The sequence below is a fragment of the Takifugu flavidus genome, chromosome 2 (genome assembly GCF_003711565.1).
Source record: "Takifugu flavidus isolate HTHZ2018 chromosome 2, ASM371156v2, whole genome shotgun sequence".
Lineage (NCBI taxonomy): Eukaryota > Metazoa > Chordata > Actinopteri > Tetraodontiformes > Tetraodontidae > Takifugu > Takifugu flavidus.
The window spans coordinates 14,846,148-14,860,591 of NC_079521.1; the positions used below are offsets into that span (position 1 = coordinate 14,846,148).

General features: G+C 45.5%; 2 protein-coding genes across 2 annotated transcripts; one reads left to right on the top strand and one right to left on the bottom strand.

Annotated features, from left to right (window-relative positions):
• Window positions 1–310: 310 nt before the first annotated feature.
• On the bottom strand, window positions 311–7,946 carry tgfbrap1 (transforming growth factor, beta receptor associated protein 1). The gene is made up of 14 exons (XM_057025488.1): window positions 7,797–7,946; window positions 6,434–6,702; window positions 4,692–5,407; window positions 4,402–4,596; window positions 4,090–4,244; window positions 3,877–3,959; window positions 3,568–3,748; window positions 3,327–3,487; window positions 3,149–3,206; window positions 2,918–3,061; window positions 2,690–2,833; window positions 2,408–2,567; window positions 1,874–2,325; window positions 311–1,735 (listed from the first exon to the last, which is right to left on the bottom strand). Exons 3-14 carry the CDS (start codon window positions 5,386–5,388, stop codon window positions 1,547–1,549), a joined length of 2,619 nt encoding a protein of 872 aa, XP_056881468.1. The 5' UTR covers window positions 5,389–5,407; window positions 6,434–6,702; window positions 7,797–7,946; the 3' UTR covers window positions 311–1,546.
• On the top strand, window positions 7,105–14,129 carry cul4a (cullin 4A). Its single transcript, XM_057025490.1, has 20 exons — window positions 7,105–7,754; window positions 8,322–8,437; window positions 8,890–8,993; window positions 9,169–9,238; window positions 9,307–9,380; window positions 9,461–9,623; window positions 9,712–9,801; window positions 9,873–9,955; window positions 10,034–10,101; window positions 10,238–10,356; window positions 10,440–10,632; window positions 10,730–10,834; window positions 10,927–11,037; window positions 11,363–11,448; window positions 11,657–11,764; window positions 11,869–11,982; window positions 12,055–12,160; window positions 12,256–12,428; window positions 12,810–12,962; window positions 13,052–14,129. The coding sequence occupies exons 1-20, from the start codon at window positions 7,610–7,612 to the stop codon at window positions 13,145–13,147; spliced, it is 2,277 nt and encodes a 758-aa protein (XP_056881470.1). The 5' UTR covers window positions 7,105–7,609; the 3' UTR covers window positions 13,148–14,129.
• Window positions 14,130–14,444: the final 315 nt, after the last annotated feature.

Consider the following 14,444-nt stretch of genomic DNA (forward strand, 5'->3'; position numbering starts at 1 on the left):
AGATGCCAAAATGTTTACTTGCTTTTTTCTAAATAGACGATCATTCATAAACACTAGTATAAAAAAAGAATCAGCTTATAGGAACCTGCAGCCAAGAGATTTGAGTGAACTGTTGCAGTAGCTCTTTTAGAACCATCCAAGAACACAATTTAGACATTTTTACCACCCTGTCTGCAAAGGTTACATAAAACATTATTAAATATGATAATGGCTATTAATTACTACGGTAATGACGGATCGTGTTATCTCCTGAAAGTGCGTGCTGATCACTAGGAATGCTTCAAACAATCACTCCAGAAGAAAAGCAGAGTTGATCAGCAGTTCATGTTTATTAAAGTGGGATCACTTTTAAATCCCGTCCACACTGTCATCAACCAATGAGTACAAATGTTTATACATACCATTGTATATATTTAAGAAATACATACATACATATCAGGTATGTATATATATATTTACATAATGCGGCTGCATTTTACCCACAATTTTGCTGATTTGGAGGCCAAGAATTTGAAGCAAGCTCAACTGAAACTGTTCAAATACTGTGCAAAAGCTCAGAACTGAAGGAAAGTACTGCGAGTACAATAGTCAAAACTGTTACAAAAGCCTCGACCCGTTCGCACATACGCATGTGTGTAAACATTCTGTGCAGTAATGGGCTGCAATGACGGCGAGTCCGTTCGGGTCGCCGGACAGGAACGATAAAAACCGGCTGGACTCCGCAGCGTTTCTGACCACTGCATATAAATAATAAAGACTCGAGGAGACAGGCAATCCAAAAACGATGTGCTTTCTGGAGGAATCTGACCTTAGAGGCTTTATATTTGTAGCCAATTTTCTCACAAATGATCCACATTAAAAAGTGACTTCGGATGGTTTCAAGTCAATGATAAATAAACTTTTCCTTATACAGCATTTAAACTACATTGTGGCACCTGAATTGCGACAAGATAAGAGAATGGAGAGGACTGTTGCCATGACATTTACTGCCACGGCAACCGCCTCTGCAACTGAAATGGTTGGATGGGTTGATGGTCAGCTTGGACGCAGTGACGGGAAACGTCAGGTAGCCTGTTTGTCTGTCAGTACTAATTTTTTTAAAAAAAAGAGTTTCCTAATAAATCATTACGGATAAAAATATGGGGGAAAAGCAGCACTGGGACAGGTCAGACTACAGGACAGGCTGTAAACGGCTGCATCGTGAGGTGCACGTTAGTACAATAAGACCAGAACTGCAGCAGCAGTGGTAATAGTGTTAATGGGTTTTTTCTTTTAAGATGGTTTCCTCGGTAGCTGGAGGACTTGACCTTACGTTTCAGTGTGGGACGTGTCTTTTAGCAACTGCTGAAACAGATTAAAGGACCGAGTGACGCAGCTGTTCGCTGAATATCGGAAAGAATTTGCTTCTTTTTCTTCAGCCCTGCAGCAGAAGGTACCACAGACGAGGGGGTTCTGTGCTTCTTGTGATATCCCTGTAGTCATCTGCCATCCGAATCGCAGCCCGACGCGCCTCAGTCGCTCACAGATGGACGACGGATGTCAAGTCTCACGTGTGGTTACTGCTATTACATAACTGTTTCTTTGTCGCAGAGTCTTTCACCCTCTGGGCGACACAGTGGATGTGAACAGGCACGGCCCCAGGCAGACACACCACGTCAGGCTCGCTGAAGGTGTTGTGACACAGGTGACATCCCTTCCTCTCAGACACAAAAACGGGTTTTTTCCTCTCTTTTAGCTGTGAAGAGAAGAGATACGAAACGACATGAGGCCATCACCTAAAGCCATCAGCATGTCCAATTAGCGTTATCTGTCGTCTCGACAGTTAACTGGCCCCAAATTCATTTGCAGCCATCAGAAAGTCTGTGGTTCTCACCCTGTCGTGCAGCAGCTGCAGGTTTTCCGAGCGGGATAACCCCAAAGCAATCTGGGACACACGACTGGCGTGCATGCTCGCCCTGAGGGCTCGGGCCAGGAAGGGTCGAAGGAGCTGCAGGGACCATTCCTCGGGGAGCAGCTGCAGGACTCTGACTGCATCGAAAACCTCTCCGTGTCTATTTAGGAGGTCCACTGCTGCCATCTTCAGGTCTCCGCTGCCGTCTCCCTCCGCTGTCTCGGGCCCGGCTAAATACACCCCCAGGAGCTGGTGAAATAACCTCTCCTGATAAGAAGAATCCCGTCCAGAGGCAGCCCACATACAGAAGGCCTCAGCAGAAGGGAAGTCTCTAAGCTGGTGCACCAGTATATGCAGCGCTTTATCATGCTCCTCCAGCTTCCCGTGTAGTATTGCACGCTCTAGCAGCAGTTGTTCACAGTTCTCCATCTTACCTGCCAGAAAAAGACGGACATTCCCAGGGAAACTAATTGAAGACACAGCTCCACACCAATTACCAAAGTTCGCGCCACCTACCTAAAAGATACTGGACTCGGTACAGATTGGACTCCCGCAACATCCCTTGGAGCTTCTCTCTCGCGCTAGACAGCTGCTCCTCATTCGGCGGCGATGCCGACAGCGACGACAGAACCTTCTCCAGGTATAAAACAGCGAGGTGTGTGTGGAATTTCTCTTTCTGTGGCCAAAAAAACATGGAAGACACGCTGCCTTGAGCTCAAGACAGACCCTCAGCCATCTGAAAAATGACACGCAGCACGCTAACCGCTAACACTTTCACCATAGGGTCATTTAAAGTACCTGCGCCTTTTTCTCCAGCACCAAATGTTCCAAATAGAGAAGCAGCGCCTGGCTGTGTTTTCCCAAGTACTTGATGACATCGTCGGGGTTTAACGGGGACTGATCTTTAGTGCACGTCCTCTTGGTGAAGATGCTGACACCTCTCTGTGAAAGGAAGAAAGATAAACTAACAAGAATGCAAAGGTTTTACTTCATTTTTCTAAGCTTATTTAAGGTTTTGAAACCTACAGCCGCATCCTTCTGCAAAGCCCAGTCTGCATACTTCCACACCAGGTCCAGACATGAGCAGGAACGCAGGAAGTTCACTATGTAGTCATAAAGGTCAGATTTAGTAGCGTCATGCAGATCTCCGTCCACCACGCGGATCCACAACTGTTAGAAACCAAAACACATCTCGCGTTACGTTTCTGAATCCCATGCAATGCAGATTCTCCAGCGCGTCATTTAAGCTGCACGCACCTGCAGTGCTGCCGCTTCCTGCCCGTTGGAGCGGTAGAGCAGCCCAAGCGCAAAATACCTAAGAAAACAGGGAAGAAAACACAAGCCGGAAGATGAGGGAACTTCTGGCTCATCATCTTACGACTCCTGAAACTTGAGATCGTGTTTCTGCCGGCAGAAAACTCTAACGCGTACGCACTTGTGGTATCTCTCCAACCACGGGACGCTGTCAGCGAGGAGGCAGGCGTTGTTTGAAGATAAGAGATCGAGTAGGCAGTCTTGATCCTGCTCAGCGTACAGCTTCAAGAGCGCCGTGTCCACGTCCTCTCTACAACCATTTGCTACTTCTGTGCTTCGTACCTGAGCGCGCAGAAACACAACAGTTTTCATTGAGAGGGCCGCTGACTGGGTGTAATTAAGGTGTAATTAACTGGATTTACCTCTCTCAGATAACCGATGAGGAACTGTTTGCATCGCTGCACCTTCTCCTGGTCGCCCTGAGCCAGGTGGTTAAGATCGGCAAACTCGTGGAGAGGAGGATGGCAGCGCGTGAAGGAGGAGGAAGCCGGCAGCAACAGTGGGTAGAGAGAGATCAGCTCCCGTACGTCCAGCTGACCCTTCCTGGAAACATTCAACAGTCAAGAAGGTGTTTTGAGGAGCTCTAACTGACATGTAGCAACTGACACGAGCACATTCACGTCGTACCTGTTAAAGAACCAGACTGCAACAGTGCAGAACCGATTTCTTACCTAAAGTATTCTTTTGCTTCCTGAAACTGAAGTATGCCGAACTGTATGAAACCTGCCTGCTGCAGGATTCTTTTGTGCAAAATCTGGACAGACGACAAGTTAATTTTTTACTTTTACCACATGATTTACCCCCGGCAAAGGTATCAGCATTCATCTGGGGTGAGGCCAGAATGGTGGCAACGCTAATCTAGGCCATTTTAGCCAAAAGCACACCTGGAACTTGTCTTTGGGGATATTTCTTTGTGCTCCCTCTGTGAGGACGAGTGCTTCCTCCACCCTGTGATTAGCCAGCAAGTCCTGGATTTGTTTCTCCAGCGGCAGCGGTACCAACACATACACAGACTTGGTGGAAGCCAGGAGAACCTTTCCTGGAAGACAGTTTTGAATTTTAACTTCCTGCTCAGCTCTATAAACAAAGCAAAAAACAAAACCCAAAAACAGTGAAATCTGAAGCGAACACAACATGACAATGCAGCATTATGTAGCTAATGTTAGCTTAGCACCAAAGAGAAGCGAGCGTGGCACCTTCAAAGTCTTGCAGGATGTGCCCATCCCTGAAGGAAAGGGTTTGTTTTAGCTGCTGGTCCAACATGCTGTGAACGGTGATGAAGCTCTCATCCAGAGCCACCACGTACGGAAAACACACAGCAGCACCCATCACGCTCTCTGACCAGTTGACCGGGGCCCGCTGAGAGGCTCCTTCTGCATTGGCAAACATTCCTGACGGGAAGAGGGTGAATTTGTGCCGTCAGTTAAGAGAGCAAATCATAAATCGGTGATTGAATCATCTTAAAGCCTTTTTTGCATTGGCTCACCGAGACCACCGGGTGCCGCTAAGAGGAACTCCTCTCGGCCGATTCTCTTCACAATGGGCCTCCTCTCCTCGCTGTTGTAAGGGAAGAGGTCCTGGGAGGCTCCTGTGTTGTAGTTCAGTATCATGTACTGTGTCGTAAGGGCCAGGCACAAGAAGTAGCCATCCAGACATACGGCGCAGGGCTGCTCGGGAGTGTTCACCTCTTTGATCAGCTGCACTCTGTCCTCGTACACCATGAAAATCTGCACGGTCCGGCGTTTGGAGGAGAGCACGCCCATCTCCACGCAGAACGGATCGCCGTTCACCGGGTTCTCGTTAATGCAGAAGGTAGTCACGCCTCGGATTTTGGCCCCGCCCCCTGCCGCGGAGGGCACGGTCTCCAGCGTTACCATGTTGACGAGGAAGAGGACTCCGTCGCAGAGCACGATCAGTCGCTCCAGAGCAGAAGCAGCCCTCAGCTCTGCGACGGCTTTCTTCAGGCCCAGGTATTTGTGCAGCAACTTCTGAGCTGAGTAACGCAGCTTTCCTTTGGAGGTGGTGACCTCGTCCAGCAGGAAGTGGTGAATGAAGCAGTCATTGGTGCCCAAATACAAATGTTTCCCACAGCATTCGATGCACTCGATGTTGATGCGAGCCTTCTCGCCCATGAGGAGATCTCGCTCCACAGCGGGGACCAGCTCAAAAGCCTTCACACTCATGGCGGCCAAAGCATTTACCCTGGATGTTGAAGAAGACAAAAATCAGAAACACAAGGTGGTTTTAGGTGGGAGCGGGTGTGCCACTGTCCTCTCTCCCTTTAATAGAGGTTATCGGACTTAAAAATAACTGCACAAGCTAACCAATACCAGTAGCAAAGTGTAGCATATACGCCTTGAATCTTTAAATGGAATCTAATCTGCTTTCTCAATCAGCAGTCCTTCAAATGAAGTTAAGCCCTCACATATCCAAACAAGTGACATATGGTGGCAGACAAACTGGTTGAAGGTATTTTAGTGGATATTAGTTTTGGGTTTGAGCCGCAATATGTGGGTAAATGAGCTGCTTGGTGGAGGTCTGGCCTCTCCGAGTGCTCTGTGTATAATTCATAAAATTATGAGAGGTCTTTTTAACATCATGGTGCAGCTTCTACACAAAACCTTTGTGAGAGTATAGTGCAAGAAAGGTAAAGTGTATGAGACAAATATGTTGGGGTAATAAAATACCTAGAAAATGGAGCCAGGAGAAAAAGGTTTCATTGTTAAGTGTCATTATTGCTACATTTTATCAGCATTCCTGAAAGATGAGCCCCAATGTAGAACAAATCTCAACAAGTACGGTACTCAAATCATAATAATAGCTAATTGGGTTAGCATTGGCTAGCCTAGAACTCCCCTGAAGGTAACAATGACAACTATTATCTTGTCCCTGTTACACACTGAAAACAAAAAAATGCAGTTTAGGAGCAAATTATTAAGATAAAACAGGTTCATCTGTTTGATAAGCAAGTATCGTCTTGTGCGGGTACAAAATCATTTCACGTTAGCTCAAACAGCCTGTCACTCCTCAGCTAGCAAGCTAAGAAGCACTAAGCTAACGGTCCAATAAAGCTTTCTAAAAAACGTTGCTGTTGCGCGCAACAGTAGCAAAGTAGCTGGCTGCATTCCAAAATATTCGAGTTTCTAATAAACCTCTCATCCATTAATCAGACGCTCCATGAAGCAATTCCCTCCCTACTTTCTCACGGGCATTAGCAGACAAACCTACCGCTGCAGACAGCGTTCAGAGCGGCAGGCCGGTAGTCCAACAGGCTTGTCTTCCTACTCCCTACACAACAACCAAGAGGTATATTGACAGTCAAACATTAATAGAGCCATGGTGGTCGGGTTCACTGCATCACCGACGGACGGAAAGTCAGGGCTTGACTGGCAGCGTTAGTGCTTCCGTGTGCGGCACCAAACACCGCCCATCGTCCGGCTGCGCCGCTCTCCTCCTGGAGGCTGCTGCAGGTGGCGAAGGGGGGCGTTCAAGACAACCTGCGGAGTAAAATTTGTCAACACTCTCCCAACGTCAATTCAGATTTGATTTTTTTTTAAACGTATTTGAATAATGTAGGATTAAGAGCATGTGAAGTAGCAACTGTGGCAAACTTTAAACCCCTTCTAAAAGGGACAACATGTATTAAGTCTAGCAGCTCATCACCTCCGTCGAGGAGGTTATGTATAGCCAGCGTTTGTCTGTATTAATAATATAAATCAAAAACGTATGAACGGGTTTTAATGACATTTCCAGGAAATGAAACACCTTATTTAATCTTGTATTGCTACTGCCTATATTTTCTGTCTGTTGTGCAGCTGGCGTTGTCATAATACATGGAGTCCAGGTGAAGCCTAAATGTCCGAGTCGACTTGAACGCAGCCCCGCCGCTTTTCACCCAAGATGCGTCTGTCTTTGAAGTGACTGAAAGCCATTTTGTTGTGCTAGCTAGCTATTTGGGGCAAAGAAAGCAACCAATAATAGTCCCTGTTGTTTCAACGTAATCGTGCCTCTTTTTTGAATCCGTTCAATGCCACAGAATAATAACTGGACTTGTTAAAATATGTGAGTAGGTGTGCCGACAATGGCATAAAGTAGGTTGTAGAGCTAGAGCTAAAGTTAGGAGAAGACGGAAACTGGTAGCTGAAGTGCTTTAGCTGCAGGTATCATATTGTTAGCTAGCTCTATATATAGTTACCGTACGTTATTTATTTACTACTTTGACTAACCGAGCTTGTTTTGTAAATGTAATTCAAGTTGTTTGCTACTGTTCAGCCTCCCAGCAAAAGACGGCTTTTTAAACCAAAACGCCGTGTCACTGACAGGCATTATACAAGCTACTGAACAAAAAAAACACTAGTTTAGCCAAACACTCGAACCGCAGTGTTAAGCCAAAGCGCTAATCTGATGATGGCCGAGGACACCCGACAGGACAAGAGAGCCAGCTTCTCGGCTATTACCGAGCACAGTCGCAACGGGATGGCCAGGACATCTGCCGTGGCCTCGACCAAAACCGGTGCTTCAAAGAAGATAGTGATCAAGAATTTCAAAGGTACCGACGCTGATGGTCACCTGCATCTGTGTTGTTGTTCACCTGTATCGGGGGCTATGCTGGCCGTGTCCTCATGTAGCAATGCAAGGGTCAGACTTTCACATCCTGCTGCTCAGTGTTTGCTTTATTCGACGAGTTTCGAACTACAGATCCAGTTCCCTCCATTCTGCTCGTTGCATTGATTCCCTGGAAGTTCCCCAACAATCTGTAATGCAGGATTGCGAAATCTGTGGCTCATCAGGTCTAAAAGGAGAAGCACTGGGATGAATTTACACTGTCTTCCCAACTGAGAAGCTTTAAAATATTAACTTGATTTGGAAAAGTTTGGTTTTGCTCGCTATGTTGTTGGAAGCTAGACGATTTCATGCTGTTAAAAGGATGTCAAGGATTGTGCACTTTCTCATCTATGACCCAAATTTGAAGTTTTTGGGGGTTTTGCATGGGTGGTAAAATGGGTTTATGACAGTAGTTGTTAATTCCCAGCACTCGCAGCCTTTGCCAAGGCTGATGTGTGTGCACCTTTACCTGGGAATAAATATTGGTGCTGTTTTATTTCTTCTTAAACAGACAGACCTAAACTATCGGAGAACTACACAGAGGACACGTGGCTGAAGCTCCGCGATGCAGTCGGTGCCATCCAGAACAGCACTTCTATCCAGTACAACCTGGAAGAGCTCTATCAGGTTTGTTTCCTTTCCTCGGCACCTCGCTGCTAATATTTGCTTGCAGCGTCACTGGTTTATAATAATTCAGTGAATCAATATGTGTATTTAAATTTCATTTTCTTAACTTGCAGTGGGAACAGAAAGTATTCACTGTTTCATATAGTGAAGCCTCATATCAAATTCAAAAACTAAAATCATTTTGTTCCTAATTTCTTTGTAATTCGTTATATAGCTGTGTGCCTTAAAAATCCGGTCCAGTCCATTTACCTCAACACAGCTGGACTCTGATGATGAAGAACCATCTTAAAGCCAAACAAAAGAAATAGACGATGCTGATTTGGGGCCGTCTTTCTGGGGAGCTGCCTGAGGCTTCACCGAAAGAACTCTGAATACCTCCCGTACCCACAGCAGCTGCACTTGTCTTCTGGAAAACTGGAAAATACCACTTCATGCTCTTGCTTCTGTTGCAGGCAGTAGAAAATCTCTGTTCGTATAAAGTCTCCCCAACACTGTACAAGCAGCTTCGGCAGGTCTGTGAAGACCACGTGCAGGCCCAGATTCACCAGTTCAGAGAATATCCTTTTTTGTGGATGACTGCATCCTGTGTCGACTATTTAAATGCATCGCGATGGGACGTACATCAGACATAAACACGTGGGGGCTTCTGGCTCACTTCAGATGTTGTTACAGGCTTTTCCCACCTGGGGGCTGAAGATATATATTATTTTTTTCCTTAACTTGGATCTTACCGAGGCTTTGGACAACCTGTCCTTCCTGAAGAGAATGAATCGATGTTGGCAGGACCACTGCAGACAAACAGTAGGTTTTAATGTCTCCAAAACATGCATGAATCTCACGCTAAGTCCCATTTGGTTTGTACTCCATAGATCATGATCCGGAGTATTTTTCTCTTCCTGGATCGTACCTACGTCCTGCAGAACTCTTTGCTCCCCTCCATATGGTAACGTGTTTCTGCTGGGTCAAAGGTCTCCCTCTGGTGTGGTTTACTGGTGTGAGGGTGACGTTCTGTGCCCCCTACAGGGACACTGGGTTGGAACTATTTCGCATCCACATTGTGAGTGACAGCGCAGTTCAGAAGCGGGCGGTGGACGGCATTTTGGAGCAGATCGAACTGGAGCGGAATGGAGAGACAATAGACCGGAGTTTGCTGAGGAGCCTCCTGGGCATGCTGTCAGATTTACAGGTACCTTTCACTCACCATCTCGGCACGGCCACGGCAGATTTTCCTCCGTGACGCTCTCTCTGAGCGAGTGACTGTGGGTCTCTTGAAGGTATACAGAGATTCCTTCGAGGAAAGGTTTTTGACCGAGACCGACCGGCTGTACGCAGCAGAGGGACAGCGGCTGATGCTGGAGAGAGATGTGAGTCGGGCTCGGGCGTGTGTAAGTCACGATGGTCTCACTGCCATGAACTACAACATGCTCGCCTCCAGGTGCCGGAGTATCTGCATCATGTGGTTCGACGTTTGGAAGAAGAGAACGATCGTATTTTGAGCTACCTCGACCAGAGCACTCAGTAATGTTCCATCAACAGGTTTCATTCGTCAGAAGCGTAAATTGTGTCCGTACCAACCTTATTTTCATATCGTCTCAGGAAACCACTAATTGGCTGTGTTGAAAAGCAGCTTTTAGGAGAACACATGACTGCAATATTACAGAAGGGTGAGATACTTCAGTTGTAATATCAAAATACTGGAAATTTCGGGTGAAAACAAAAGCCAGACACGCTCTCTCCTCGGCTGTGTAATGACAATCCAGTTTAAACACACATACAGTAACTGTAACGTGTGTGTTGCAGGTCTGAGAAACCTGCTGGATGAGAATCGCGTGACTGAACTGACCCTCCTCTACCAGCTTTTCAGCAAGGTGAAAGGAGGACTTCCCACACTGCTGCAGTTCTGGAGGGATTATATAAAGGTAGCCGTTCTCCTCGTCAAAGACGACAGCCCTCGTTCCAGTCAGAGGCATGTAAACGTTGTTGAAACTGTCTCTGCTCGAAGGCTTTTGGTGGAGAGATAGTGTGCACTCCAGAAAAGGACAAGGACATGGTGCAAGACCTGCTGGACTTTAAGGACAAGATGGACAATGTTGCACAGTGCTGCTTCGCACGGAACGAAGGATTCATCAACACGATGAAGGAGGCCTTTGAGACTTTCATCAACAAGAGGTCGAACAAACCTGCAGAACTCATCGGTGAGTAAAGCAACATCAGGACGACAGCTGGGGCATCGGTCAGTCATGTGATTATTACTTTACTGTGCATTCAATTTGGTTATTGCTTCCCTTCCAGCTAAATATGTGGATTCAAAGTTAAGGGCAGGCAATAAAGAGGCTACAGAAGAGGAGCTGGAGCGAATCCTGGACAAGATCATGATAATCTTTCGTTTTATACACGGTTAGTGTCGCATGTTCATGTGAATGTGTGTTGAGTACATCAGTAAAGTACAGTATATCCCACAATGCAGACTTTTTGTTCTCTGCATGAAGGGAAGGATGTGTTTGAAGCTTTTTATAAGAAGGACCTGGCCAAGCGCCTTTTGGTCGGCAAGAGTGCTTCAGTTGACGCTGAAAAGTCCATGTTGTCCAAACTCAAACATGGTGAGTACTGTCTCGTCTGAGCTCCAGTTTATTCTCATGTACGAAGAATCCTCATATTGCTGATTACTCTCATATGCACCTGCATTCTACATATTCTTACAATTTACCTCTCAAACTCCAATTTAAAGTGATCGTTTACTCAGAGAATAAAAGGAGTTTGAAATAAATTGAACTGTTGGAACCTTTAAACCTAGTTTTTCTTCGTTTTCTTCCCATTTAATGTAAAATAAAATGATCTCAATCCTTTTCTAACATTAAAAAAAAGCAGAGAAAACATTAAAACACAACGTGTTATGTGTTGTGTTGTGGCTTTCCTCTCTTCCAGAGTGCGGAGCAGCATTTACCAGTAAGCTAGAGGGGATGTTCAAGGACATGGAACTGTCCAAAGACATCATGATCCAGTTCAAACAGGTACTTAAAGCTTTTCTCCTTGCTGTTACAGAGCCCGTCCGGTTAGGAGCCTCTGGTTCCTAATAGCTCCATATTCACTTCCTGCTTGCTTTGTCTCGCATGTTGATGAATTTTGGCAGCGAACAGTCCCAGTGTGACGCTGTAATACCATAATAATGTGTTTAAAGATGGAATCCATTCCGTTTTATTCTCCTGTCACACATTTTAGTACATGCAGAACCAGAGTGATCCAACCAACATAGAACTGACTGTCAACATCCTCACCATGGGTTACTGGCCTTCATACACACCCATGGAAGTGCACCTGCCCACTGAGGTACGCACGCAGGAGTCAGTGAGACAAGTCCTGCCTTCGCACTGATCTTTGCAGCATTGTTAGCTGAACGTTGTGTTTCATTTGCTTCGATGTGTATATTCCAGATGGTGAAGCTCCAGGAGGTGTTTAAACTGTTCTACCTGGGTAAGCACAGTGGGAGGAAGCTCCAGTGGCAGCCCACACTGGGCCACGCTGTATTAAAGGCCGAGTTTAAAGAGGTAACTGATATTAATATTGCACTGAGAGGAAAGAACCAAACCTGCAATTACAGTCATTACTTTGTCCTGCAGGGTAAAAAGGAGCTGCAGGTGTCTTTGTTCCAGACACTTGTTTTGCTAATGTTCAATGAGGGGGAGGAATTCAGCGTGGAGGAGATTCAGACCGCTACTGGCATAGGTTACCTGTCTGTTCATGGCTATTGCAGGTTTTCTGTCATGGCAGTCGCACCTCCTGTTTTACCTCATCTTTTTTTTTTATCTCGTCCCGTGCAGAGGACGGGGAGCTCAGGCGCACGCTGCAGTCCCTGGCGTGCGGAAAAGCCCGCGTCCTCAACAAGAACCCTCGTGGCAAAGATGTGGAGGACGGAGACCGGTTCAATTTCAACAACGAATTTAAGCACAAGCTGTTCCGCATCAAGATCAATCAGATCCAAATGAAAGAAACGGTACTGTCGCCTTTTTGTTTTCTCTCATTGAGCTCATTTTCATTTTCTCTTAAGGGATTGTTGGTAAGCTGCGCCGTGACTCAAAAGAAGCAGCCAAAGCTTGTGACTAAAATATTCCGTTCTCTTTCTACAGCAAACCAATAGAGTAAAACTGAAACTCTCCATTGTGATGAATCATCTTATATGGCTCTCATTTCCTCTTCATGTATAACGTGTCTATCAGAGTTTCTCCAAAATTTGACCTCACAAAAAAAGCAACATGTCATATCGACATGTATAATATAATATATATAATATAATATACATATATATATATATATATATATATATATAAATAAATCAAGAAGTACATTCAAAATGGCTGAATTCTTTTCCCTTCAGGTAGAGGAACAGGTCAGCACCACCGAACGTGTGTTTCAGGACAGGCAGTATCAGATAGACGCAGCGGTGGTGCGCATCATGAAGATGAGGAAGACCCTCAGTCATAACCTGCTGGTGTCGGAGCTCTACAACCAGCTAAAGTTCCCCGTGAAGGTCACCAGTGATGAATTCTTATTCTCGTTCTTTTATCCTTTGTCCCGCAGCAAAGGTCATCAACATGTGAATCACTTTCTTTCCCACAGCCGGGCGATCTGAAGAAGCGGATCGAGTCGCTCATAGACAGGGACTACATGGAACGTGACAAGGAGACGCCGAACCAGTACCACTATGTTGCCTGAAGGGCTGCTGCAGCCATACTTCTCTCAACCACATGCATAGCCAGCCCCTTTGCAAAAAAAAAGAAAAGAAAAATGACATTAGAGGTCTCTCAAAATGTCAAACAGCATCCAGATGACACAGACCTCCACAGAGACGTGAAAGACCTGACTGTGCAGAATTAATCTGTCACTTCTAGTGAGCTGGTTGTATGGTTGTAATGCAACATTCAATTGAAAATAACTAGCACTTTCCTATGTTCTGTTTTGGTTTTCCTTTTCTCCATCACATTGTTATAAAATCACTAATTTTCTAATATGTCATTGGTTTGTTTTGAGGTTTTTTTCTTTGTCATCCTTGCTCCAATCACACCAAATCAGGCATTGTGGTGACACCAGGAGCTGTAGCATGGGAGAATCTAACTGGTAAGGTATTGTCTGGCCTCAGAGAGACCCCTAGCAGCGCAGTCTTATTGCACCAAGCAGAGCACATGAGCAGTTCCATGGTGTTACTGTTGAGCGACAGTATTGAGCACAAGATTATGTGGGCAGGCTAAGGTATGTTGCTGATGATTGAGTCCACATTTACACCGATGTGTCATTGTTTTATCTACAATCTGACTTAGACTTCATTTTCACCACAGTAGCTGATTTGGTTCGAATGCATATTTTTGAGTAGCTGTGATGAATTTAAACTTGAGTGGTTGGCTGGTTGACGTGGCAGGAAAACATTACAGACAACAAAAGCCTTGACGTAAAGAGACTTAAAAAGTGCCACATGCCAGAGGGGCGTCACTTGTTTTGTGTTTTTCCTTTATGGTCAGAGTGAGGTCGGATATGTGTGTTTAACACAAAAGGGTCTTTCTGTGGGTACCTCATGTTTTGACCAAAATATCAAATGTCTGTTGTGTGTGGATGTTTTTTTTGTAGATGAGAATGTAAGCGTGAGAAGTGGACAACAATAAATGGATATTTAATGATTTAATAAATATTTGTAGAAAACAAACTGTCACTGTTTCAACTGCTGGAGCAAGGAAACCGAGGGGCTTTTGAGCACAATGCACCCACTGTAACCTTGTGTTACATGTATTATGGGCGTCTGTAACCTTGTGTTACATGTATTATGGACGTCTGTAACCTTGTGTTACATGTATTATGGGCGTCTGTAACCTTGCGTTACATGTATTGTGGGCGTCTGTAACCTTGTGTTACATGTATTGTGGGCCTAAGATCAAATATAAGGCAGAACTGAGCAACTATGGAGGAATAAGGAGGCAGAAGACTGAGAAGTCTTGGCCAGCAGCCTCAGCGTTCCTTCCGG

What these genes read in the sequence shown, in the direction of transcription:
- cul4a (XM_057025490.1), top strand. Translation starts at nt 7,610, where the DNA reads ATGATGGCCGAGGACACCCGACAGGACAAGAGAGCCAGCTTCTCGGCT. An exon ending in GCATGCTGTCAGATTTACAG is followed by an intron (nt 9,624 to 9,711) that starts GTACCTTTCACT and finishes GGTCTCTTGAAG; the next exon opens with GTATACAGAGATTCCTTCGA. An exon ending in AGCTAAAGTTCCCCGTGAAG is followed by an intron (nt 12,963 to 13,051) that starts GTCACCAGTGAT and finishes TCTTTCCCACAG; the next exon opens with CCGGGCGATCTGAAGAAGCG.
- tgfbrap1 (XM_057025488.1), bottom strand. Translation starts at nt 5,388, where the DNA reads ATGAGTGTGAAGGCTTTTGAGCTGGTCCCCGCTGTGGAGCGAGATCTC. An exon ending in TGCTGGAGAAAAAGGCGCAG is followed by an intron (nt 2,568 to 2,689) that starts GTACTTTAAATG and finishes TTTTGGCCACAG; the next exon opens with AAAGAGAAATTCCACACACA. An exon ending in TGCAGCTGCTGCACGACAGG is followed by an intron (nt 1,736 to 1,873) that starts GTGAGAACCACA and finishes TTCTCTTCACAG; the next exon opens with CTAAAAGAGAGGAAAAAACC.